At 27.3% G+C, this 27,710-nt stretch overlaps 1 protein-coding gene across 3 annotated transcripts in view; it reads right to left on the bottom strand.

The window, feature by feature from the left end:
* Nucleotides 1-776: 776 nt before the first annotated feature.
* The window catches only part of LOC129974840 (nephrin-like), a 654,834-nt gene continuing 627,900 nt past the window's right edge, over nucleotides 777-27,710 (bottom strand). For 2 of the 3 annotated variants that reach the window (XM_056087606.1, XM_056087608.1), the window contains 3 exons: nucleotides 23,562-23,768; nucleotides 7,074-7,727; nucleotides 777-1,233 (listed from right to left, as the gene is read on the bottom strand). In XM_056087606.1, coding sequence (XP_055943581.1) covers nucleotides 7,683-7,727; nucleotides 23,562-23,768 — 252 coding nt within the window. In that variant the 3' untranslated portion in view covers nucleotides 777-1,233; nucleotides 7,074-7,682. Of the gene's footprint in view, nucleotides 1,234-7,073; nucleotides 7,728-21,368; nucleotides 21,434-23,561; nucleotides 23,769-27,710 lie in introns of all 3 variants that reach the window. The other variant, XM_056087607.1, reaches the window with a different exon arrangement.

Here is a 27,710-nt window from a genome sequence, read left to right as displayed (position 1 = left end):
ATGTTCTTTTGTATTCAATTATACTCTTGGATGTGTCTAAATAGTAATTCAAAATATTAACTTATAATAATACATCAAATATAATAATATATATAAAATCCGATAATCATTATAATAATACATATCAAAGTTATTCGAAATTAATACATCAAGTTTTCATTCCATATTTTTTTGTAAAAAATATACCGATTAAGAATTAAAATTCTGTATTTTGTTTACTTTTCTGAAAATGGATTAAAAATATTTTTTAGAAAAATTACTTATTTGAAAACTTTGCTCTTCCTTGATTTCCATCACAATTTAATAACAATGTTAATTTTCAAAACAATAATAACATTATCATGCATTAAGAAAAAAAATATCATTTACAAATACTCTTTATGTTATCAACATTATTTAGTAATAAATTATAAATTGAATTTCTTTTTAAAATAACTGAATATTTTTAAACCCTATATTTCTACAATTTTTATATAATTTTTTTAATCAATTAATCGACTCTATAATTTTTTTTTTACAGAATTTCCTTTGAACCTTTTTATTTTTTAGATTATTTAATTTTTGAAAAGTTTTACATTATAGTAAAATCGCGATTTTGCTAAGTGTTTACATTTAACTGTAAATTGCTTTTTATCATTATTCTCTAATATTCTTCTTATGCAAAAATTCTAAATAGATTTATTAAATGAAAATCTTATATTAATATAGAAAAACAAATTTGTAATGAAGATTTAAAAAAAGGTTTTCTTGAGAATGTAATAGAATATTAAACCAAATCAAATTCTAAAATGTTATATTTAAATTACAATTTTTTTAACTTAAAAATTATATGGTATAAAATTATGCAATCTGCATGATATTATTTATCCCTGACTTCAATATTCTTCTTTAAATCTCTTCTACATCTTTGAAATGTAGTTGTTTTCTGAAAAAGAAAATTCAATACTTAATTTAAAAAGCGATCTCTGTTTTTCTAGTTTCAAGTTAGCTCTAATGTTAGCTGAAAGCTTTTATTAGACATTATTTAATATTAAAGACAAAGAACAATAAGTAAACTTATAATGAGAAGAAGAATATAATGAGTCGACAAACAGACTGAAAACAGTATAGCACATTGTAGCAATGCACAAAGAAATACTTGATCATTCGTTCCTCATTTGAGAAAATTTGAATTAAAATATCCATAGCTAGATTCATCCAATTTTAGATCTTGAGTTGTACATGCTTCATAACCTAGAAAAAAACATCAATTGAAATTTTAAAAATTTAACTAAGCATAAAAAATTTTTAATTAATTTAGTAAAAAGTCACCGAATATAATTCTTAACTTTGATTTCTACATAGTATGATCAACATAGATATAAACAAGAATTGTGTCTCTTTATAATTAGTACCACATAAAGCTAAATATGATTTCGTAACTTTAAAAACCTGATTTGCGTGAAATTAAAAAAATCATTATTAGTATAGACTATGTTTAATAGTTTGTAAACTTAGAGTATAAACTATTTCATAATTAAATGAAATAGTTTATTTTCTCAGAAAAAATGAATATCCAATTGAGGTAATAAAATATGTATACTGATATGTAGTATTATTTATATAAGTATACTTTTCAGCATGATAATAATTCAGTTATTTGATTCATTATTTAACTTTAACATATCTTTAGTGCATAATTTCTCATGCTTTTGTACATATATGAAACTAATGGTATATATATATATTTGTTGGTATATTTTTTGCACAAAATATTTTAAATGATTTTAAAATCTTTGAATTATAAAATATTCTTAAATATATTTTATAGATATATTCGTTTGAGATTATCGGAGATTCTTTTGAGATTATTGGTGATTCTGGTGAGATTATCATCCCCTATCATAAGAGCCATGCACACTATATGATAGTAACTTCGCTATAGTAATTAAAGAAACGAGTAATAATCATTTACAAAAATTAATTAGTTTAAACGTAGAATCACTTCAAGTTTGCACTCCTATAATTTAAAAACAAAATGAACACATGGGAAAATTGCAATTTGAACATGATTCATGCTTGAAATTAATGTTGATGAAAACGTTAATTTCGAAATGATATTGAATGGAATGAGTAATAAGCATTTCCAAAAATTAATTAGTTGATATATAGCGTCACTACAATCTGCTTTTTCTAATATCTCACACTCATAAAACATAAAAAAATGAATACGTGGGAACGTTGCAATTAAGCGTGATTGATGCTTGAGGAAGCCATAATATCGAAATTAAATACAATGAAACAAATTTATTCATTGAATTAATTTCATCAATAATTGGCAATTCGAATCATGTGTTGTGACCTACTATTAATGACGATAAATAGTATATGTATAAATTATTATAATGTAAAAGTTCCATTTACAAACAATGTTTGGAAATAAAATGTTTTGAAGTGTTTAATTCTTTAAGAATAAGTATTTGCAATGATTTTTAGAATATACTAAATTATATATATATAAATGCAAAATTTAAAATATTCGATAATCTGTTCGTGCAACGTACTTTTATAAAAATTAAATTTTCCTTGTATAACCTTGATTTAGAAAACTATTATAGATAATGCTACAATTAGATGAGAGAGTGTTTGTTTCATCAAACTAATGCAGTAAACAAAAGTTATAAAATAAATTTTGAATGCTATTTGTATTAAGCAAGATTTTTTTAAATAAAACTATTTTTATATATTTTAGTTTTCAAAAAACTGAAAATATCATAATTTCCTCCCGGCTACGAAGAAAAAAAAACTTGCTTCGAAAAGCAATATCTCAGAAAACGAACCTTTGACTCGGTACAAATCACTGCGACCAGGACATTTTTGAAGCTTCATTGGTTTGGCGAGAGATGTCGCTAGGTTACGCTTAGCAGATACTGAATGAAACATTTTCAAAACGAAGAATTGCACGCAGAGTAAATTTTTACATTAGTTCTCAAAAATCAGTCGATATTTTTTTTTCTGTAATAGAATATATAATATGAAGAAAATGCAAATATCTATTATTATTAGCAATTAACAACGTCCTGAATAGCTGCATTTATTCAATAGTTTACATTAACTGTTTGGCAAAGATTGCAAAATGAGTCTGGATATCAATTAATTATCGTTTGGGTTTTTTTTTAAATTTATGTGTGTAAATGTTCTTTGAATTGAAAATTTATGAGTTTATAATATAAATACATTCACAACAGTATTATTAAAGTGAATAGCATTCTAGATGATAACATTTTTTTACGCAAAGTATACAGAGAGAAGATAATGGAGTCGTCAAAGAAATTAGATAGTCAAAAATGTTTTATATTTAAAATAAATAAATAAAAGAAAGAAAGAAAACTAATTTTTGGACAATTTTTGTGATGGTACGAGACGTATAATTTTAGCAAAAAATAAATAAATAATAATAATTTTTTTTTCAAATTTTGAATAAAATTCATGAAAGAACTGTCTTATTAGTGTTTCGGTACGTGAGTTCCTTCACTAGAAAGCACAATAAGCTAGATATATGAAATTTGGATTATTAAAAGTTGTTAATGTTCATTATAAATTTCCCCATATCCATCCATGTTTAAATTACCTATTGCTTTGTGTATTAGTTTGAAATAATAAATGAATTGTGGTACTCGGGCTTGTCACCAAAATGTTAACTACCTGCGATAAATATTAGACTGAAGCAATCAAAGAAAAGATATCAACTAGTCTTTTAACGTTACTTTCTGTACTCACACTCATTAAACAGAAATAAACTGACACACGTAACATATGCAATAATGGTTATCCGTGTATTGCATGTCAATATTCACGTAATTGTAGTTCTCAAGAAAATAAGCTTAATATATCTTTAAAGCTATCTCATTTAATTAAGTGCATGACATAAAAATTTGTAATGAAACTCTTCTACTATTACTCGGTCTCTTTCTATAATTCTTCGGCGAATTAATTTAATTAAACAGGCCATGAATGTGTTGGAAATTTAAGTTCTGTTCCTGAACTTTCTTTTACCTCACTAATGAGGAACATATTCCCCGCTCGCCAATGAACTTCTCAATAGCATCTGATGTAAAAGTCCTTGTGTCCAGCATTCCAGAAATCAGTTGGACTTTCTTTTCCTTATAGCACTCTTTTTAAAATTCTTATATTTATCTTTATGCAATTTTATGTCTCACGAGTTCAGTAGCACTTTAATTTTCAATAACAGATATTTATGGATGATTTATAAAACAGTTTTAGGCATTTTTTACTACAAAACGATCAAAAGCAATATCAATTTTTCAGTGTAAAGGAGATAGGATTGGTTAGAAAGTAAAGCTACAATGAAAACTTTATATTGTGATATTTTATCAGAGAATGTATAACATTATTTTTAGTTAGATTTTTGCATATATATTATTATATAAATAGATTAATTAGTTGATATACATGATTTTCTCAAATTATAATATGAAAATATCCTAACTTAAGGACATATACTAGGAAAATCAAAATTCTTCCTTAAAATGATTTAATTATTAAATATGTAAACTCATGAGCAGTAAACATTTAAATAAATATATAAATATATAAAATTTTCGGGAAATGTGAGAAAGTACTATGGGAATTAATAAATGCGAAATTATTTAGTAACAAGTGTTGACACTGAAGTAATACAATAAGCGAAGTGGTTTTAAATAACACATTACACGATCCTAACAGCACGCATCGTATAACTTTCTGTCTATTATAATATGTCGAACTGATAAATATGTCAATGCTTATTACCCAAGTTGGATTAATATAATGAGAATATTCTTTTCACTCTAAGTTTTTTTTATAGAAAATATATTTTAACAGAAAAGAAATATGCACTCGTTGGTGTTCAAAGAAAAAAAAAAAGTAACAAACAAAGTTTTGAAAGTAAATATGATCTTAAATTGTTCATTTCAGGCAATAAAACAATTTCTTTCTCATTTTTGAATGAGAACACCAACACACACACACACACACACACACACACACACACACACACACACACACACACTCACACTCACACTCACACTCACACTCACACACACACAATCTTAAATTAACAAACATTCTTTGTATAGAACTTTTACTTTTCTACCAAAGAAGCCTATATAATTTCTAAAGCCGTGTCATTAAATTGAAGACCCTGTATAAAAAAATGCAACAATACCCTCATAGTTCTACTCCCTTCTCATTCCAATTATTCTCCAGCCATCTGTAATAACCAGGAATGCTCGGACCGTGTCCGGCAAAAATAGGAGGTCCGGCAATATCACTCGGGCATTATCTTCTTCGGGGCATATCCTGTGATGACCATTTCGTTTACAACCCCTTGACAATGAACACAGAAGCCCTTGTGTCCGGCCACATTCCTGGAATAGTTGGATATCCTTTGTTCAGAATTCTTTTCGGAGGACTTCTTATGTGGATCATTATGCACTCTGTCACGTGCTCTTTTGTCCGCTAAATTTCCATTCCTTAGCAGGTACTTACGCGGAATGAGTAGGGCATATTCGAGATATCTCAGCAGTGAGGATATTTATGAAGAGCTGTATGTATGCAGGAACTTGAGACTTATTTTGATGAATAAGGTTCCAGTTCAATTGAGTGAAATATGATGTGGTGGAATCTGGCTTCTTTTATTGCACTACAAATGTATTCATTTTACTTGTTTTGTGAGAATAATTCTAAATTCATGTACACACACACAAAATACTGTTTTAAGTTTTGCTTTTTAGGATGCGAAATATCGATAATTATAATTAAGAATTATACCTTATACTATTGTTATTGTCAAAAAATTCTTCTCCCACTTTCCTGAAATTGATGATAAATTTTCCTTAACTATAAAGTTCGATAACTTTTTCCAATAATTAAATACTAGAATAATGAATAGATATATATATCAATAAATATTATTATAAGGAACAAAATGCATAATACATTATTCTTTTTTATGCGTTTTAAAATCATTTTCTTATTTATCTTTTCTTCTTAAGTCTAGGTTAAAGAGACAATACAATGTTACCTTTAACCATTATGAGAGGATTTTGAAAGAAATTTTAAGAATGTTAAATTTAAAACTTTTATTCTTTTGAAATGTGTAATAAATGTGAAACTATGCAGAGTTATTTTCAACATTTGCAACGGAATATGAAATTAATAATTATAGCAAATTAAAAAAAATTAGCACCGATAATCAGTCAAAAGTAAAAATCCTTTCCTTTTGTAAAAATAAATAACATTTTATTTCGTAAATACAGTACTTGAAAATAAAGTTTTATTCGTAGCTACTTTCACTGGAATTAGTGTTTTATTCGTAAGTACTGTACCAAGAAATAACTTTTTATTCATGAGTATTGTACCAAGAATTAACGCTTTATTCTTGAGTTCTGTACCAAGAAATAACTTTTTATTCGTGAGTACTATACCTGGAATATTGAATAAAGCTTTCTCCCCTTTCCTATCTAGAAATAACATTTTATTTCGGAAATAAAGTACTTGAAAATAAAGTTTTATTCGTAAGTACTTTTCCTGGAAATAAAGTTTTATTCGTGAGTACTGTATCTAGAAATAATATAGCTGGAATATAGAGTGAAACATTCGATTGAAGATAAAGTTCTATTCGTAAGTACTGTACCAAGAAATAACTGTTTTATTCGGGAGCACTGAACCTGGAATATTGAATAAAGCTTTTTTTTCCTTTTCGTATCTAGAAATAACGTTTTATTTCGCAAATACAGTATTTGAAAGTAAAGTTTATTCGTAAGTACTGTACTTGGAAGTAACGTTTTATTCATGAGTACTGCACTTACAGTGTTTTATTCTTAAACACTGCATCTAGAAATAACGTTTTATCCATAACTACTGTACCTAGAAATAACGCATTATTCGTAAGTACAGTAGCTAGAAATAATGTTTTATTCGTAAGTACTATACCTAGAAATAATGTTTTATTAGTAATGTTTTTTTATTCATAAACGTAATACATATGGAAATAATATCACTTCCGCAAATTATTCACTAAAACTGCTTACCTGCATAGTTTAGTGCTCTTTTCCCGTGAAGAGCATCTTGTCATGATGAGACTGCTGCATTTAGCTGAAGAGGGTCTTCTTTAGAGTTCACAGAATCACAGGATTAGAATGAAACTTAAGAACAACACTTTCTTTAATCAAAGATAGATGTCTTTTCATTTTACAACAGACCATTATGCTTTGCTCGAAAGGAGTATCAAAAAAACAGTTTGCACTCCGTTCTTCACTCAAACTCAACTGATCCATATAGAAAAAGGGAATCATCGACTGTCAGTAAAAATTGAGCTATAGCCCTTCGGATAACTATGTACATCATTCTTGATAACTTTGAATTCTTTCATCAACAATTTTTAAATTTTTATATTCATATATATGTATATACATATTTGCCAAATTTATATATATATCCATATATCATTTAACAACTGTAGAATTCGTGCCATAGAATGAACGTTTCATTTGATATAGCGGCCGCTCGTTGCAGAGGCCGGTTCGGTAGAGAAAAGAAAAGACGCGCACTGTTTCACGACGGCTAGTATAATTTCTTGAGCATTTTTGATGAAGACCTTTCGCCGCTGGACCATTGGTAAGATGATTGGCTCACTATATTCATAAAGGTGTGGTGGCTACGATGCGATCTCCTCGAATACATTCCTGGAAATACAGATGCTTAAGTTTAATGAAATTTATGAATTTCTTAAAAAAAACAAATGATATTTGATTTGGCACTTTCATGTTTACACTTTAAAACATTAAAAGCTTTATTAATATAAAATATGTATTATGTGATTTCTGAATTATGGCAAGGAAAGGAAAGGAAAAAAATCCTAAATAATTTTTAATTGGAATTCTAAAGAGGGAGGAATATTTAGAACATCAATGGAAGAACATTTTTTCTCCTCCCATTCATTTCATTGTAATATAAGATCATGTGTCATCCTGTGGTGTTACTCATTTCTTGGCCCTCAAATAAATAATTAATAAATTTATTCATAATCTAGAAGCTGTTTTAAGTAATGTGTACATAAAATGAATGAATTAATAATCAAATTCAATTAACTTATGGATTTCAATATAAAAATTAAGTATTAATTTGTGTTGTTTCTCGTTTGAAGACATACAACAAATAGTTCGGAATGGGGATGATCTAATATTTTTACCAAATTCTGTAGTTAGGGGAATTATTTTAACGTTCTTTTTCATACCAATTTTCTGTTTTTTTTTTCAAAAAATGGCTTAAAAATATTTTATTTTTCCAGATATTTTACAAATATTAAGAAATATTATACAACACAAAAATAAGAGTGTACAGAAGATTTTTTAGAGATACCCTTTTAAGCTTAACTTATCTATATTCTTACAGATACAAATCAAATGTTATTTTAACCAGACTGCAATATCTAATAATGCCAGTAGAAAATTTGTATATTTTTAATTTAAATTCTAGCATCTTCAGAAGCAATGTTGCTAGTTCAAAAAAAATTCCGGTTCTTGGTATTGCAGACATTATTTTCCAAATATCTCTTTTTTTATATTTTGAAACAAATTGGGATCGAAAATGAAAATATATAAAAAAAAATCTTTAGAAATATCAATATCGCAGAATATGTATCGACTATCAAATAAAAATAAAATTCAAAGATATAATTTCAATTTTTTTTTTTAAATTTTTGAAAAAATAATAAAACTGTTTAATTGTAACCCTAAGAAAACTTTCAAATATAGTAGCAATATTTATTTTTTTTACAAAGAAGGTGTTATATCAAGATTATTAATTTGCTTAGCTACAGAGAATATTTACTGCATTACTTTTGCAATCAATACAGCGATGGGAACAGGTCTGTTCTACACGCTGTTATATTGTTCTGTCTATAGCGATATTTTTATTACTTTATTTGCTATTCCAAAGATAAATTTTTGCGTCGTATCTTTTCCTTCCTACTTTTCTCTTTATTTTCACCTCTTTATCAAATCTCCAGCCACGCCAGCTGACTCTGCATTAGTTCAAGGTTTGTTTGGAGAAAGTAACTTTTGAAACTAAAGCATAGACAGTACTTCGTCTCCTGTAACCGCTCTTCAATCTTACTTTTTGTTGATCTACTTTTTTGTTTTCATGCCGTTTCAATGACATTGAGAGGTCTTTTTGCTGCGTAATTTCAGTTTTTGTAGATCACAAACAAGTCAAGTTTGTTTTCTCCATAGATAGAAGTAGATTAATTTCTCTAGGTTGTTTACTTTGAATTCGACATATTTTTATTAGGATTTTGTCTAAAGCAGCTGATGAAGTAATGATTTACGTTACTTAATAATTTTTAGGCATAAAGAATTTTTTTAAAAATCAAAATTTAAACTAAAGTATGCAGTCACTCAAAAAAGTATTGGGGCACTTGGTTTGAATAACTACAAAGCTATTTATAAAACTATATATCCCATTAAAATAAAATCAAAATAAATCAAGAAATATTTTAACATTTGATTTACAGTTTGAAAGGAAAATTTTATTGGTATTTCAGAATTATAATTTGAACTAGCTTTTTAAAGATAATTCAAAGGCAAATGGAAGTCAAAAAAGTATTTGGACATTACTTGTCGGAAACTTACATTAATTTACATTTAATTGGTTGTACAATGAATAGATATGTCTGTCTTTACATTTTCAAGCGAAATTTAAAGCTAAATGTGAGCAAGCTGGAAATGTAAGGACATTTTAAATTGTACCAAGATAATCACCCGAATTATAGAGGACCCATCACTGCTATTTGCGAGTAACGGATCATCTTCCACTGTCCTAATGTTATTAAGACTCCTGTACAAAGTCCAAACTTTAATCCCATTGAGCATGTGTAGAATTATTTGCAGCAAAAACTATATAAGCATCACATTTCTAACACGCAGGAGTTAAGAAAAACTTTGGTCGAAATGAGGGCCACAATCGATGGATCATTTCGCATAAAATTGATCCAACCCATGCCAAATCGACTACGAGATGTCTAAAAAAGCAAAGGCAACCCATCAAGATGTTAACTTTTAAGTTTGCATTGTTTTCTTTATATATTGGGAAATGTCCCAATACTTTTTTGAGCCCAATACTTTTTTATTTGATTTCTTTTATTTGCAATTTTAACCATAATTGCGTTAATATCAGAGTTTTGTTTGAATTATTATGATTTGTATATATCAAAATAATATTTATTTATTAGTTTTGGTTTCATTTGTAAATTTGAGTGAAATATTATCATAAAAAATCTGTGAACTTGTGGGGTGTCGCAATACTTTTTTGACAGACTGTAGATAGCACTTCGTTTCCAATTTTGTAACCGCTCTTCAATCTTACTTTTTGTTGATTTGCATTACTTAGTCAGTTTTAAGCATAGAGAATAATTACTACTACTAATATATATATTTTTAGATTTTTCCTACCCTTATTATTAAGATGAATATATATATATATATATATATATATATATATATATATATATATATAAGAAGAAGAAATCTTATATATTTTATCATAGAAAATATATATATATATTAAGAAATAGGAAATAGAACATCAAATAGATAAAAAGTATTTTTGAAAAAAAGAGCTATACTAGAACTACTCGATCGTTTAATTAATATTTTTGTACTTGTCATAGGAGATATTTTTTCCTAACGAAGTATTTCTGCATTGTTCGTGAGCGCCTACCCTGTGCTCCTGTTTGCAAAAAAAAAGAAGATTCTAAGCAAGAAAAATACAGGAAACATTTTTCTTGACTACTTATCTATTTATTCACATCGAGTCACATTTTATTTTTATACAGTTTTGGATAAGCAATTCCATATCACGGTTACGAAAATTTCTTCAAGACAATAATAACTATTTCCTACATAAGCTACTATTTCACGAGAAACTCGCTGGGTTTAAATAAATTTGATATGCTTTTCCTAGCGAGGTACTCATTGCTCACATACCAAGTGAACGTCTACTTTTCTTGACTCCCAAACAAGCAAGAAATCTTTTCTACATAACTTTCAAGACAACGTGAATGCTCTGCCATCTAGGGTTAGGAAGGGGAACTAATTCCGACAGTAATTCATTTTGTTTCAGCAATTCTGAATTTTTATCGATCGTTTAGCAAAAGAACTATACTATTAGTACTATTTTGTTCACTATAAATTTGAATCTTTCTTTTTTATGTTCATTCTATCAATCTTATTTTTCGATTTCATTTTTTCGTACTTTTTTCAACGTTATTGATCAGTAATTTTGCCATATTGCCCTAATCTTTAAAGGTCACACATAAACAAGATTTATTTTCTCATTAAAGAGAAGTTAATTAATTCCAGTAGCAATTATTTTTCATTTCTTAAAACTCATTTTTTTAAGATGACATTGAAAGATTAAATTCGTAGATAAAATTATTATTCGTGGATAAATTATATTATTTTTCTTGTGTTATAATGTAAAATGAATATAGAAATAAAAAATAAGAAAATTGCAAAAATTTGATATAATATGATCTCTAATTAAAGTTGGTATTGGTAGGAAAATAAATTGGTTTGTTAATTCGATTTACTCTTTAGCTGCTTTTTTGTCGTTTTTTCAAAGTATTTCTTAAATTTAATCATTTGTTTGAAGAAAATCTTACTATGCCTTATGAATAAGATAGCCAATTATATAGATTCTATAATCAATTTTATGATATTGCATTCGAAAATAAAACCTTTATACTAACCAAGTGTATTTCAGAAATTTCTCAAGCCTATTTTGCTGTTTAATTACATCTATTATTCGCGTGCTTTTGCCAATGTTTCTTCGGTTTTGCTTTTATTTCATAATCCCATTTAATATGTAAATGCAAATACGTGCCTTTAAATATCATCTTTTAAAACAGTAAGAATGCAGAAAGTTTCACTCCTGACCAAATATATATTGCCAATTACTAACGCGGTAACTCCAAGCAAACTTTACATGTATGTTACAAACGATTACTATTCTAGTAAAGTTTGAGCGTTCTAAAAAATCTTAAGCCATAAAATTAAATAATATGATGAAAAAGCATTGGTATTTTGTTTTTCGTTATATAAATATATGTAATGATATATACCATAAGCTAATTTAAATCCATATTAAATTCTTATTTTTTTTATCTTAAATTAGCCATGTTACTTTCCTTTAAAATTGTCTTTCATTTCCTGATCCAAATCTCTCTTTTTTGTTTAATTATTTTTAACACACGCTCTAAGAATATTGCTTACTTTTAATTCTCACGCTTCAAATAAAGGGATAAAATGTTCCTAACGCCTATAACATTTTTTAAATAGATATCTAAGATTCCTTTTTCTAAATAGATACATGTTAAAGATATCTTTAAAAAAAACTTTTAATAAAAGCCCTCCTGTGGAAAAATAAATTGAATTTAATTTTAAATTAGTCTTTTTTTTTTCTGCCACGCATCTGCAACACTATGTTACATCTATACTTATATAAAGCTCAATGTGTGTGTGTGTGTGTGTTGGCGCTCTACAGGCCAGACCGTTTGACCTACAGCTACCAAATTTGGTACATGTATACCTTGGAGGTCAGGAATGTGCAACTGGGGTCCTTTTTTTTAATTTTTAATTAGAATTTTAATTATTAATTAATTCTAACTTTCCTGCCAAAAAATCCTTTAATTTTCGCCGCCGCCAAATGACTAAGGCTTCAGGGTTTTTTTTCCACTCTAATGAGGCTAGGCTTAAGATTTTTCGGCCGATTATTTCAAACAATTCTTTTTATTTTCTTAATGTTTGATGCATTTAAAATTAAACATTGTTCATTAATCGATCTTTCAGATTCATTCTGAAGTACTTTTGAATTAAAATCAAACAGAATAAATTAAATTAAAAATTACTAATCTGCATAGCGTTACCCCAACTGGCGTAGAAAAATTCACGCATTTGCGTTACCGTAACTGGCGTTGAAAATTCACGCATGCGCATTGTATTCTGATTGTTGGCAATTATTAACAACGGTTGCGAACTGGATTTAAATTATTTTTAGGTAAGTTGCTTACTTTTGTAACTAAATTGCATTTATTTTAGTTATATATTTTTGTATATGCTTATAGTTTTAAGTACATCGTTCTTTAAGTAGTTTTTTTTAACCTGTTTTCAACCGATTATTTTAAACAATTCGTTTTATTTTCTTAGTGTTTGATGCATTTAAAATTAAACATTGTTAATTAATCGATTTGGTCATGATGAATCTGAGAAAATTTTGTTGACAAATTCTTGAAATATTACATAATTAAGAAAGATATTCTTCAATGCACATAAAGTTTAAACGCTCAGTGACTCTGTTTTCAGTAATCATATTAGAAAAAAATACCTTGCTTCAGTAAAAAATATTATTATATTAATTGCAGATTAATCCTTTCCACTTTAATTTAAAGTATAAATTCTACGGGAGCTAACAGAAAATTAGAGATACATATTGCGTTATGACTGAAGGCCTTTATAATATTATGAGTGAATTATAGGACTATCAAAATTTGAAGTTTCAAAATATTTTGATGAAGAAGCTATTAAAGTAGGAATTGCATAAATTATTTAATTATTAAAATTTTAACGAACATTAAGATTGGCGAACTGGCTGGTCGCCAAAGGCGGCTAGTATATAATATTGCAAATAAACGCAGGCACACACCATGGTCGCTAGAAAACAATATAAATCGGTTAAAAATTTTAAAATGATTTCAAAAGGATTTTTTTAAAACAACATTTCGTTAATTGTACCAAAAAGTTGATATTTTAATTTATTTTCTATTTTACTGTTTTTTATTTCAATTAATTATTATAAGTATCATAGAATCTTGAAATCAGTTTATCACTATCAAGTGGTGCAAACGATCTTAATCAACTGAGGTGTTTTAACTGAAACATTTAGAATTTCAAAACTCTTGCTTTATGAAATAAGTTTAATATTTGAAAAAATGGAAGCATAAGCGACTTTAAACACTAGTCAAGATAAAGTAATTATATAAGAAATACATGCATTAAGCCATCATGAAGGATTTTCTCACTTGTAAATAAATTCTAAATATTAGCAACTGTGTTATAGATAACCTATATATATTGATGATGCATTTCTATTTCTATTATTAATTACCTCATTGTCAGATAAATTTTATATTTCATTTAGTGCTAAAAAAATTTCAAAACTTATATATTAGTGAATTTCATTAACATTATGTTCTTTGCAAAATAATGATTTTATTAAATTCACTTGGTAAAGCTCTCGTTAATTTTTCATTTGAGACATTTTAAAAGTGAAACGTCGATTAAAATATTGCTTCTAACGCTCCATAAGCTTTTTTTGAAGAAATCCCCGATAAGTATATATCGCTGACGAAAACTGGAGAAGTAAATATTGACAGTAATAAAAAAGTGCTTGAATTATATAATTGGTTTTCAAATCCATATTGTAAGAAAATTATATATTGCATTAATATTGTATTTTTTTAAATTCAAGCAATTATATTGACTTAAATTTTTTTAGAACAAACATCAACCATTTAATGAAGGTAAATTCCTTTAGCATAAAGGAAAAAGAATATCATTGCAATGTTTTGTTTGAGATCTTTTTCTATAAAGAAATCGGTAATCTATAAGTATTAAAAGAACTTAGCATGAACTTTTTCAACCTTACAAAACCTTTACGCCTTAAAGACAACTTACTAAAATAAACAGAATATTTACTGCATTCCTTCTATACTAAATGTGATGGCAGCAAACTATTCAGCAGTTTGTGCGCTATTTTGTTTTAATTGTTGTTTTGCTCCATTTTCCGCTGTTTTCTTCTTTTTTTCTTATTTGTGTTACTTCTCCAAGCTTTTTTATGTGTTTTGTTTTCCCTTTTCCGTGCTCTAATTTTTTTTTTCATCAAATCGCCAACCAGCCAAAGCAGCTGACTGTGCGCAAGTTCAAGGTTTGTATTGTGAGCATCTTTAGAAACAAATGGATAGACTTTACTTTGTCTCTGCTTTTGTGAGCGCCACCTCAATCTTATTTTTTCGTTCGTTTATTTATTTATTTTTTTACTACTTTTCCTATCCTTTTCACTGAAACTGAGTCTTTCTCTCTTTTGTTATGTAGCTTCTGCTTTTATAGATCACAAACAAATAAAGTTTGTTTTCTCTTTAGAAAGGAGTAAACTCATTTCGATTTCTTTTTTATTTTCCTTCTATTTCATTGGACTCGATATCTTTTTATTATGACGTCGCCTAATGTAATTGGTAGAGGAATGATCCATTTTATTCTGTCATTTTTTCCCTTTTAAGCAACATGAAAAACAAATGAAAGTAGGAGAAAAAATGAAAAATAATACGGATGTCCACAGAAGTAAGAGTTATAGCATCAATTTAATATAAAGCACTTGCTTGGGAAAACGGACGTTAGTATGAAGCTAATTGGTCTGTTAATACAATTTCTTTGTTTCTTTTTTTTTTTATTTTGTCTTCAAAACTTGAGTAATTCAAAGAAAATGAAAGATCCTTTTGGTAAGAAAAAGTTCTACCCAAATAATCTGTAATGCTGAACTACATTGTTTGTTACGATATCTGTTATAATTAGAAACAACGATTTTAATAATTTCATAGGTTGAGTAAGATCATTCTAAACCATGGGAAACCGCTTTTATAATATATAAATTTTATGAATTATCTAAAAAAAAATTCTATTAACTCTTTAATTCAGTTTTAAACCTAATCATAATGTTTTAGTAACCGAAACTATCCCAATAGCGTAATGATAAATTAAATTTATTACATTATTATATATTTCTGAAATGGCAGTATAATCAATATGGCAGAAAGCTGAAATATTTTCGATACATTATAGACAAAAGAAAATAACTCATTTGAATTGCTATTTTTATCATCACTTAAAGGTATTATCATTGAGTATTGCATAAATAATTCCTATAATTAAAAGTATTAAATAAAAATACCATACTTATCACTAAAAAAGCTACTAATATAAATAAGATTAGAATATTTACCAATTATCCAATTTATTCCTTAGAAATTGTTATTATAATTACCAGAAGTTGGCTGCAGATAAATGATTGAGCAATTCATGGTTAAAATATCAGCATTTAAAAATTAAGTATACTACAATACTTAGTAAGTTATAATATTAATTAGTGCTTTTAATCTTGAATCTGATTTTTAGTAATTCTAAAACAATCTTTGATTAAAAATAATCATCGTATAAATACATTAAATATTGTCTTAATTACTGGAAATTTAAACCAAGGAATATGCACGCCCATAAGTAAAGGTTCAAATACAAGTTAAAGGATTTACAGAAAAAAATGGAATAAATTTTAAATTATTAAAACACTCATTGTTCAACATGCAAATAAGTAATATTACTTCTCTTTGTTCTGTGAATTTAAATTTAATTATTTTAAAAAAGCTTTACTTTTCTTGGATGGCATGTAGTTGTAGTTATTAATAATATTAGTAGTTATTTAATATTAGCAATAATCACATTCTGTGTCGGTATTTCAATAATGAATGTATTAAATAACATTTATATCAATATATAAGATATTTTCCACAAAAAGGAAATTTAAAAATATATTTTCGCTAACAAATAGATCAAACATTTAATATTATTTAGTAAATTGCAGCAAAGTCGACGTTCAAAACGTTATGCTAAAATGCTTATGTTTTTTTTTAAATAATTAAACTAATGAAAAAAATTAAAAACAATTTTGTGTCTATGCGACGAATATACACACACAAAAAAAAACGATCTCCGAAATCACTAGGGAAATAAATATTGAGTTTATATTGTATAGCAAATTTATTTTATATGAAATTCTGTAAAAAAGAATTGAAAATGGCCATTAATAAAACATTGTAGTTTTTGAGTTAGTCCGCTTTTTATTATTTCCCTTTGTTGCAATATCGTTAAATATTTAAACTTCTTCATAAAAAGACAGGGCCTTACAGATCAATAGGTGGGATGTGAATGAATTATAATTTCTTTAGTGTTTGAATAGAAAAAAATTGCTTCACTAATGGAAGCTGAAAATATTTATTTTAGTTCAAGGCAAAAGAACTATCTAGCTGTTCTAAGCTCCTTTATGATAAATATTTTCATAAAGAATGCTCAAAGGAACTTTATTAAAGATGTTTGAATATTTTTTATGTACCTAATCAATAAGTACAGTGAAATATTTTACAAAAACTAAAGCAGTCAGAAACAAAGGAAAGCAATAATATATTCAAATAATAGTATCTAATTCTTAGAAGATTTGTCTGTGGGTGTTATTCTAAGTTATTCGAATCGAAAATTTATGGCATGCATCATTCTAAAAAAAAATTACTTTAACCCCTTATATGGCTTGTTCATAAACATTATAATGCGATACAGAATGTAGAAGAAAACCATAAACATTTGAAATTATCTATCGATTCTATATTGAATCTATAGATCCATGATGAAACATATTAGGTATTTGTTAGTTATAAAGTAGAGGGGAAAAAAAGAAACTTAGTTGCGATAACTTTTATGTAATATTTATTATAAAAATATTAATAACTGATCTAATATTTTTGGATTAAATTGTTTATATATTATTTAATTCTATCAATATGGAAAGCCTACAAACATCGATTCAATGACGCTACAGAGCCTGCCCGAGGATCCTAGATACTATTTCAAAATTCCCCTCCCCCTTTTGTTAAATGTGATCGATCAACTACCCATGGCGCTTCTTTGTTCTTCTTTGATCGTCAGGGACGCTCTTTCAGATGGGTTAAGGAGAAGGTAGGTTTTGCTTTCCAGAACACTCAAAGGATATCCGAATATACTTAATAGTTATGAGCAAACTAAAGACCTCTTTTGAATAACTACACTTTAAGAATACAGACTGTAATTACGGTTTTTGAGGGAAATGGAGAATTTTTCTTATTTTTGTAAGAGAAATTCGGTCGTTCCATTGAAATATCTGAACTGAAAGGATCTTAATAATAAAAAGGCTTAAGATATAAAAATTTCAATAATTTTCAAAAAGATTTGATCATTATAAAAAATTAAGTAAACATCATTCAACTTACTCAGGAGACTAATGCAGTTTTGAGAAATAATCATCAGTAGTAAAGTTTAAAATTGGGTTTTATAAAACGAAATGCTATAAATCATTAATCATGGAGAAAAAAAAAATTCTATTCTTTGATTTATAATTTTTTTTTAACATAATGAAAGACATTACATCGACTATACTCTCATGTGATTTTCAAAAATTTTAATCACTACCACCTTTTCGAAGGAACGTGATAAAACTGCTCATACAAATTATTTATCTTCACAGATGAAGTCACAACTGAAAAATCTCATATATATCTCTCTTACTAATGAAAGATGGAACAATTTAATCCAAATCAACGTCCGAAAATACAACGACAGTGGTGTTGTCTCAAGAATTCTGAACCTTAATTATAAAATTATTGGAATTACAAATTCTTTAATCCTCTTAGCCTGATGCTTATTGATGACCCGGACTGTACTGGTGGAAAATGTCGACCCCTTAAACTCATTTTCTGCAAAGTAATTAATAACTTTTGCGATTTAAATGGCGTAATCGGATTAATAATTGCTTCACGTAATTAGATTTTCAAAGGAACAGTTTTTAATTTATATTAATGACATTTTCTATAATAAGATAATCTTCAAGGTTTAAAAACTGTTGTCCTTTTTTTTTTCTTTTGTTCTGATTCAAAAATAAAAACGCTGTTCGGCGAGGGGGAAACTAATGTATTTTAAATCGCTTCTCTTCAAAGGGGGAGATAATTGATTTCATAGGATATGCTGAATGTAAAGTTCCACATCATACGGATATGATTTCAATTAATGGATTGCAGATTTAAAATCACTCTGTTTTTCAGAAAATACATTATTATTTTTCAAAATATTGTGCGACAAAATTATTATAATTTTTAGAAGTGCAAGTCTGAAATTGCATTTTAGTACAAATTAAATAATTTCTTCAAAATTTCTTGTGATGAGTTGAATATTCATATATAACAGTTGTTATTTAATGTACAAATTTATTAAAAATACTCAGGAAAAAAATATGTATTCATGCTGTTTTCAATTTAGTTTATTTAAGAATTATAGCAAATACATTCCAAATCAGCATGAAACAATAACTTTCAAATTAGAATGGTTACAAAAAGAATAAGATTGGATTAAGAGTAACATAATTAAAAGTTAGTAATTAGTACTGATTAGTAGTACAAATTAATACTGCTTAAAAATTTTTAACATAAAAAATCTCTTTAGCACCGAGTCAGAGAGGATAAAGGCGTCTAGGGTGTTTAAGAAAATAATAATTTTTTTCGGAATTGTTACACAGTGAAAATTTAATTTCTTTACGTGAAATTAATTTTAAAATATTTGAGTATTGGCATGGCATTTGAAACTAGGTTCAATCGTTGAATTTTTACTATCAATATCAATGTTTGTGTATTTTTTGCTCTACAGGTTAGTCCGTTATATACAAAGATGTGAAATGGGCCATAGAAATACTTTCGGGGTGGAAAAATGTAGTTCGGTGTGATGTTTTTTTTCTTCTTGTTTTTTTTAATTTAATAGAATGTTAACTAATTGAAAGTTTGGCAAACGCAATTAAATGAAATAATCCCGCAATAATCATGAAAATATTTCAGCTAATTTGTACACTACTTGAAAATTAAAAAGGATTTTTAATGATATCGATTTCATAATGCAAATTTCCCCTGAATTTCTGCTATTTTTTATAAATATTTTTGACAATAGTTTTGATTGTGACACTGAAATTCAGACTATTTTCAATGTTTCAGCAATTTTTAATCGTAAGATTTTCTTCCATTTTTGAAAAATAAAGAAAGATTTAAGTTCAGTATCTGAGTAGTTTACATGAGGAATGTATTGGGAAGTTATAGTATAAAGAAAATTAAAAGATGAACCAAACAGTTGGGTGTGTAAGATTATGAGAATAACGTGGCTTTAATGTAAATGACAGTTTGATGCTCAACAAGATGTTTACGGGATCATATAATATGGAGATTTAATTAAAATTACAGTTAATATTCCCAGTGAACTATCTATCTGCCAAAGGTAGTTGTATTCAATAAAAAATTGCTTTTTAACAATTTTTATTTATTAATCTGAAAAAAAAATATTTCCCCTCGTTTGTATGCTGTAAATTTGCTTTACTTTCATTTCTAAATCAGTAACATAACAGTCCATGTCTGACTTCTTTTTATAATAAAATGCTATTAATGTTAGAAATACTGCAAAGATTTTGAACCAAAGATTGATTAGCATTCGAATTCAAACATAACATCTGTATGTAAATGTATAAAAGATTATACACAGTGTCCCGAAAGGCCAAACAGAACAAAGTGATCTTACAGCAGAACATAGAGCCGTACGTGCGAAAGGGCGACTGTCACAGTGGGTTCTTTGCAAATTAATTAATTGAAAGCTATACACCAAATATAACATAGGTCAAAAGAATGCAAATTTACAATTTGCAGAACGTTACATGATTAGTATAACAAGTCCTAAAATAGCAAAGCATGTCGGGTAAAATAGCAAGTATTATATACTATTGATATAATTTAAATTTACAAAGGCAGGACACTCTTAGACTTTCAGGAGTACAACACGTACATTTATAAAATTTTTAAATGATTTGCCTGTTATTAAAACTATATTTCTACTTTATCGGATTCTGAAATTGTCCAAAAATGTCAAAATTGTTAAAAATATAAATTTATAATGATGTTTTTACATTAATATAACACAATTGAAATGTGTTTCGAATGGCTAAATAAACTTCAATAATATAATTTTGTTCTATAGTTATATTGTATGAATGTTATTTAAAAAGTTCCAAATAATACTTACTGATAAGGTAAAATCTAATTTGAATTCAAATGTAATGATTACAAATGTAAATTGCACTACTTTATAATAAATTATGTATATCGAAATCATCAGAAACAAAAGGCTAAATGTAAAAAAGATACATCATGGTTCATTAATTATGTACGATTTGTAAGTTAAAACAATTATTCAAAGTTTTTCTCTCAATATATTACTAATATACATTCAAAACAATGTATGACTCTTATTAAAGATAATCTGGAATGGAACGAATTTGATCCATTTCAAAAATCTTGGGCACTTTATACTTATTTAGAAACAATGCTTTTTGAATGAATTGATGTAACTTACGAATCGACATTGCAACAACAATCACACAATACCTACCAAGATATTAAAAATCAAACACTGGTCGAAAACCCAGATCATAAGTTGGATTGTTGCCAATTTTCCTATGGAGAGAGATATTTTTATAAGGAAAAGTTCTATTAATTCACATTTAGGAACGACTTCCGACTACTGCATATAATTTAATATTCATGAGACAGCAAAAAAAAAATCACTTACGTGTTTCTTTTACTATTTTTGTTGCTGAAGAAACAGATTGCTACTGTGAGACTCTAAGCTAATTTCATCCTTTTTTTTTTTAGTTTGAAATTAATAGCAAAGGGAAAGATCGTTTGCGTTCTAAACTTTTATGAAAAATATTTTTGAGGTTGTTTTTTTAGTAGTTATATTTTTTGAAAAGAATACTTGAATTTATTTTTAATTAATGATAATTGTAAAATGTTCTTGTGTTAAGAAAGTTAAAAACATTTTTATCGGAAAACGTAGTTTTAAAGATAATATTTGTGTTTGCTTTGAGGAATCATGCGATATGAGTTGAATTTTGCGAAAAATTATGAATACAGGAATTATTGCCACAGCGCAAAATAAAATAATATGCTGATGTATTATAACATATCTAATTTCTTTTTTTAATGTCATTTTGGATATAATTCTGAAACTAATCTATTAAAACGCTAAAAATTGTCTTTATTCTAAACCTGATGAGCAACAGTGCTTCTAATTTTCAAAAAAATTACAAAAAAAAAAAAAATATATACATAATTTCAATACGGCATTCATTTGTAAAATGCATTAAGGTTTCTAAATTTTCGAAAAGAAATTGCTTTTTACTGTATTAAACAATTAAAAAATAATCAAAAAAATTTATCGAGGTTTTATTTCCTACTCATATTTATTTAACTTAAATTAAAAACATTAGATTTTAAACACAAAATGTATGTAATTTTCTGAATGAAATTGAGCCATTTCTCCAAATATACTTTATTTTGAAATGATTGAAAAAGCATTAATTACTTAAATTTATTAGCTGAAAGAAAAACAACGCTTGTAATAATAATCTGATTTTCATCATTCCTTATGCTTTTAAATTTCCGAGCAATACTAAAGTAATAATATTAAAGTTAATGCCTGTGATTTAAGACACAAATCAATGGCTTTCGCAACTAGATATGATAGGAGGTTTCTACATCAAAGCAAATAATTAAAAGCACTAAATATTGTTTATCATTTCTTTACTTTCATGCAGATGGCCAAATGCAATTAAAAAGAAGGAATTAACTCAACAAAACTTATTTCTTACTTTTAATGGGAAATATGAAAATTTCATTCAGTAGCTATAAAATAGATATTGTATATGGAAAGGATTTTCTGCTTTTGATTGGAAATTTTATGCATAAAAAATAAATCTCTTTTTTTATAATTACTGTTACATTATAATTATTGAAAGATATAAAGACTATTTTTGGTCTGGTCATTTTCACAAAAACAATAATAATTAATTTTTGATTTCTTTAAGATAAAAATTTTATTAGATTTTTAACAAATAATAATTTGACTTGTTGAAGGAAAAATTTGCATTGGAATGTGAAAAAAGGCATAACATTAAAAAAGCAATAAAAACAATATTAATACTATTATCTACACTATAATTATTGATTACATTTTAATCTATGATGACAATCCAAAAAAACAAATTAGCTTTATTTAAATAAATCAGTGTACATTTACACGAGATTAAAGTAATAATACCTAATGGAGGGTGATTTTAACCCTTTCACTACGATTCAGTTAGGCCATGAAAGTTCTATAGATACTATTGGGTCAGTTTCTGTTTCAAACGAGAGTTACAGGATGTAAAGCAAGTTAAGAAAGCCTTAGCTTTACATACTGAATTCATCGTTTGTAAAAGAAACTGCCCAGAAACGGTCCTTTAGTATAAAACTTATGCGGCCTTGTTGGGCCGAATTAGTTTCGAGAGGGTTAATGATCGTAACAAAAGTAGGAAACAAAAAAAAAAGAAAACTAATATTAAACCTGAAGCAATTACTCACCAAATGCAACAACCCACCGTCTTTCAATTGTAATCTTATGAGTGATTCTCAAGAGAATTCTTTTTTATTATTATTATTATTGATGTATAAAATGACGTGCGGTTTGCGGGCATCTTAATAGTTGGAGAACGTTCCGTGAGTTTTGCGACTTATGAATGCATATAATGGAGGATCAACTTACCCTTGTATTTTGCTGCACATTGTTTATCAAAGGCAACTCAGGGGCGTGTTTGTCAAGGGCATCGCTAACCGGCAGGGGCAGAACTTGAGTTCGGACCCCGTGTCTGTAGACGTCCGCGTACTCCGTTGGGGGCTCCATGTGTAACGGCACGGCTCGTTTGTGGTATCCCCGCACCCCCAGATCTGTGTATGATATATCTTCCACAATCTGAAAGAAAATGCAGATTCCAAATATAATATATGCGACTTTAACCTGTTAACCAAGAAATTAACTTATTTTCTTTTCGTTTTATGTTAAAATATTTCTTCATACCCTGTTAACAGGTAAAGAAAAAATATTATTTTCCGATTCTATGATATGTAAAGTAATTAATTTGGATATATATTAAAAATAAAAAAAGTTTTTGAAAAAAGGCTTTTATTTCTAACTAAGACAAGTAAAATATATTTTTACTCTGAAAGTTGAGATTAAAAATAAATAAACCAGTATTAGCAGTTTATATATATAAAAATGTAAGTATTCATTTGTTCAACATCTTAAATCTCTGAATTGTTGGACGCAAAAGTAACACACTATACTAAACTAATATATTATACCTTATAATAAACATTTTACTTTTACGATTACGATTCCTTTCCAAAGACTCTATGACTACCCTGCATTATTACAAATTTTGCACAAAAATGTACTCAAATTAGCAAATAATTAGGCAAAATATAAATTTATATAGTGGAGAAAATAATTCTGTTCATTTTAAAAATGGTTTAAAAGCGATAATTATACATTAATATTTTCAAAGGTAATTTCCAAAAAAATGTCAAAATTTCGTAATGGAATTTCAAGAAAATTGTTCCGAGGTGCACATCTCCACCCCAATGTATATTTGTACCAAATTTTCTATAGCTCTACTATCCAGTACTCTATTCCTTTCTTTTATTTGAATATCTATCCCTTTTTTTATTTTATTTCATAAAACATTTATAATGAATAAGCATTGTTTGCTGTATAAAGCAGATTACAATATTAAGAAGAATATTTCTTTTACTAGCAATTAAATGGAATATAAATGTGTGTGTGTGTTGGAGCTTTACATATAAGAAGTTTGATCTGAGCTGCAATTTGGCCCAATTATAATATGAAGGGTGGAATTGCATACTTGGAACTATCTCTCTAAAATTTAAAGTTTTAAGTTTTACTCTATGTTTAAATTAAAACTTAATTTTTAATTGTTTCTAATTCATTTTAGAACTTTAACGAGAATTTGGCATTTATTTTGAGGTATCTCCCGAAAATAAACTCCATTGAATTTTAAAATTCCAAAAAATCGCGTTTTCAAGTAATTTCTTCTAGAAAGTATTTACGCATATTTTTTTTCTAATTTTGAAAGCTTTAGAATAAGGATTGGGGCCAGTTTACATGAGAAGTAAGAAAGTGATGTAGCAGTGCAGCGAAAATCAGAAGATAGATTAATAACCAATAGAAGATAGCCAATCAGAAGATAGATTAATAACCAATAGAAGATAGCCAATCAGAAGATAGATTAATCGGACAGTAATATTTTTGATAGAACTGTAAGATACTCAGATAAGGCAAGCATAAACATCTAGTTATGCAAAAAAGTTTTAACTAAAATTAAATAAAACTAATATTACTAGTGAACTATCCGGTCACCAAAAGTAGTTGATAAATAATAATTAAATAACTCTTTGGGTACGAATTTTTTTAAAGGGTTTTTTTCATTTGAAACAGATTGAATTTGGTGATGTCGGGAAAAGTATATGAAATAAATTCGCCATCCATAACTTAGGCAAAAATGTTCTACGAATCTAAGCCATAAAGTGTATCTAAGCAGTTAACTTACAGTAAAGTATTTAAAAAGACACAACCCTCTTAAATTGGCATAAATAACAGTAAAACTATGGAGGAATAAATACATAATTTTCACAGCATAAAACATAAATAAGAATTATTTGATTTTACACATGAATCACAAATTACTATTTACAACGAAAATATTTTTTCAGCAATATATAATTACGCAGCACATCTTTAAAAATAATTTTTACTTCTGAAATGAAAAAAAAAAAAAAAAATCCTCTGAAAAGTTCCATTTCATCAATTTCTAAATGTAAACCTTGAGTTGTCCATTTTTCTCCCCCATTCAAATCCCAGTTTTATGATCCCACGCTATTTTTCATCGAGTTTATGCCTGCTTTACAAAGCAAAAATAATTAAAGTGCCTCCCATTTAAATCCTCTTTGAATAACAGGTTTTTTTCTCCTCCACCGAGCATTTTACTTTGTAAAATATAACAAGATCAACTCCGCATAAAATCTCTGCATTTCTACTTTCTTTCTCTTTTTTTTTATTTAAGATGGTGCATCTGCAAGGAATAAATTAATGACCTTATCCCCCCCCCCCACAGAAATGCGTCATTTTTATCGATTTTGCGTATATTTTACGACTCATTACTTCATCCGGTTCTCAGCTAAATCACGCGAAATCGTATTTTTGCACAATTGGTGAATCTATTCTCTCGCGGTTAGAAAGTATCATGGTCTGAAATGGAATTTAAGAGATTTGCGCACTGCAATGAACCTCCCCCCCCCAAATGTTGTTGTTGTTTTTTTCTTTTTTTCTTTTCATTTTATTTTTTCTTCCATTTCGAATATTTTATTGCTCTTAAAGCGTAAAAAGGAATTTATATTCCTCCCAACACAGCGTATTACTAGACTATAAACATTTACGATGAATGCGGTGATTTTACGAGCTGCCACAATGGCGTATAGTTTTTGTGAGCAGAAAATCGTCTGATGATGACATATATCGATTTCAAATTGCTAGCTTTTTTCCCCTCTCCTAAATAGTGCGATATATTATTGATCAAAGGGGATTCTAAATATGCATAACGAATTTCGTTATATTCCAAGGAAAAAATAATAAGATAGCTAGAAAACGATTTTTAAAAATAAAGATTGTCGTAAAATTTATTCTTTTCTGATATGTCGTGTTGTTATAAATGGTGGCGGCCGAAGATTTGCTCAGATATTTGGTATATTTTTTTGAAGGCATTTGCGTGACAAGTGACGTCAGAACCTCGTTCGCGGTTTTACCGAACCATATTCGACCAAAAAATATGAAATATCGTTTCCGATATATGTTTTTATGTTGCAATGAATCAAGTTTTTCTTTTTTGCGTAGAGAGGAGCCGAGCTGATTTGTGAAACGATTGAGAGAAGTTTGCAGACGTCAATATCTTTGAAACGCAGAAAAATGCTTAGATTAAAGTGCTCGATTTCCTCATGTCTTTCTTAAAAAAGAATTTTAAACTCAACAAAAGAATTCTGTACAATTTCTTTTTCTGGAACTCATTGTTAACGAAAGATTTGTGGTATTTTGTATAGGAAATCTTTTCGGATATATATAATTTATTTTTGGGGAATATTTACTGAATATATAAAAACATACTGAACAAACTGAATAGATTCTTTTTATAATATAACTAATATAGGTATCTATCTTATTTATGAAATCAATACTTAGCAAAGATTTTGTCGAAGATAAAAGTTGTGAGGTTAAATGGATTTTGAATTATTCGAATTTTATTTTTTAGATGTAGAAACATATTGCAAATACTAAGATGTGAAAATCTACATTAGGAAGCCATAAAAAACATCTAATATAACATCTTAATTTAACCCTTTCTAGGGCTGTTGGAAGTATGCTTCCCATCAAATTTATCAATCTCTGTATGAAATTATGTAGGTTGGCATAAATTCCAACACATTTTTTTAGTAAGTCAGAATCTTAGATGCTTCAGTTCTTTATCTCAGACAAAATGATGTGTCTTGATTCGTTACTTAATTATTAATTAACCAAATTAATTAATTAATCAAATTAAATTTATCTAATAAGCTAAATGAATCCCTTTTCTTATTCTAATTCCAAGCCTAAAAATATTTTAACATAATATGACTAGAAAAAAATGGCCTTTTAAAGGGTTAAATACAATATTTAACTACAATTAATAATAAATATTCAATTTACTCTAATATGTAATAAAAGGTTAGTGAATTACAATCATTATGAACCAAAATTTAAATACTAGTTTGGGCAAATTTTCTAGATAATAAGTTGGAGATCATATTT

The sequence above is a fragment of the Argiope bruennichi genome, chromosome 7, assembly GCF_947563725.1.
Source record: "Argiope bruennichi chromosome 7, qqArgBrue1.1, whole genome shotgun sequence".
NCBI classification, from domain to species: domain Eukaryota; kingdom Metazoa; phylum Arthropoda; class Arachnida; order Araneae; family Araneidae; genus Argiope; species Argiope bruennichi.
Note: the sequence above shows the minus strand (reverse complement) of the source record. Positions and strands in the feature narration are given on the sequence as shown.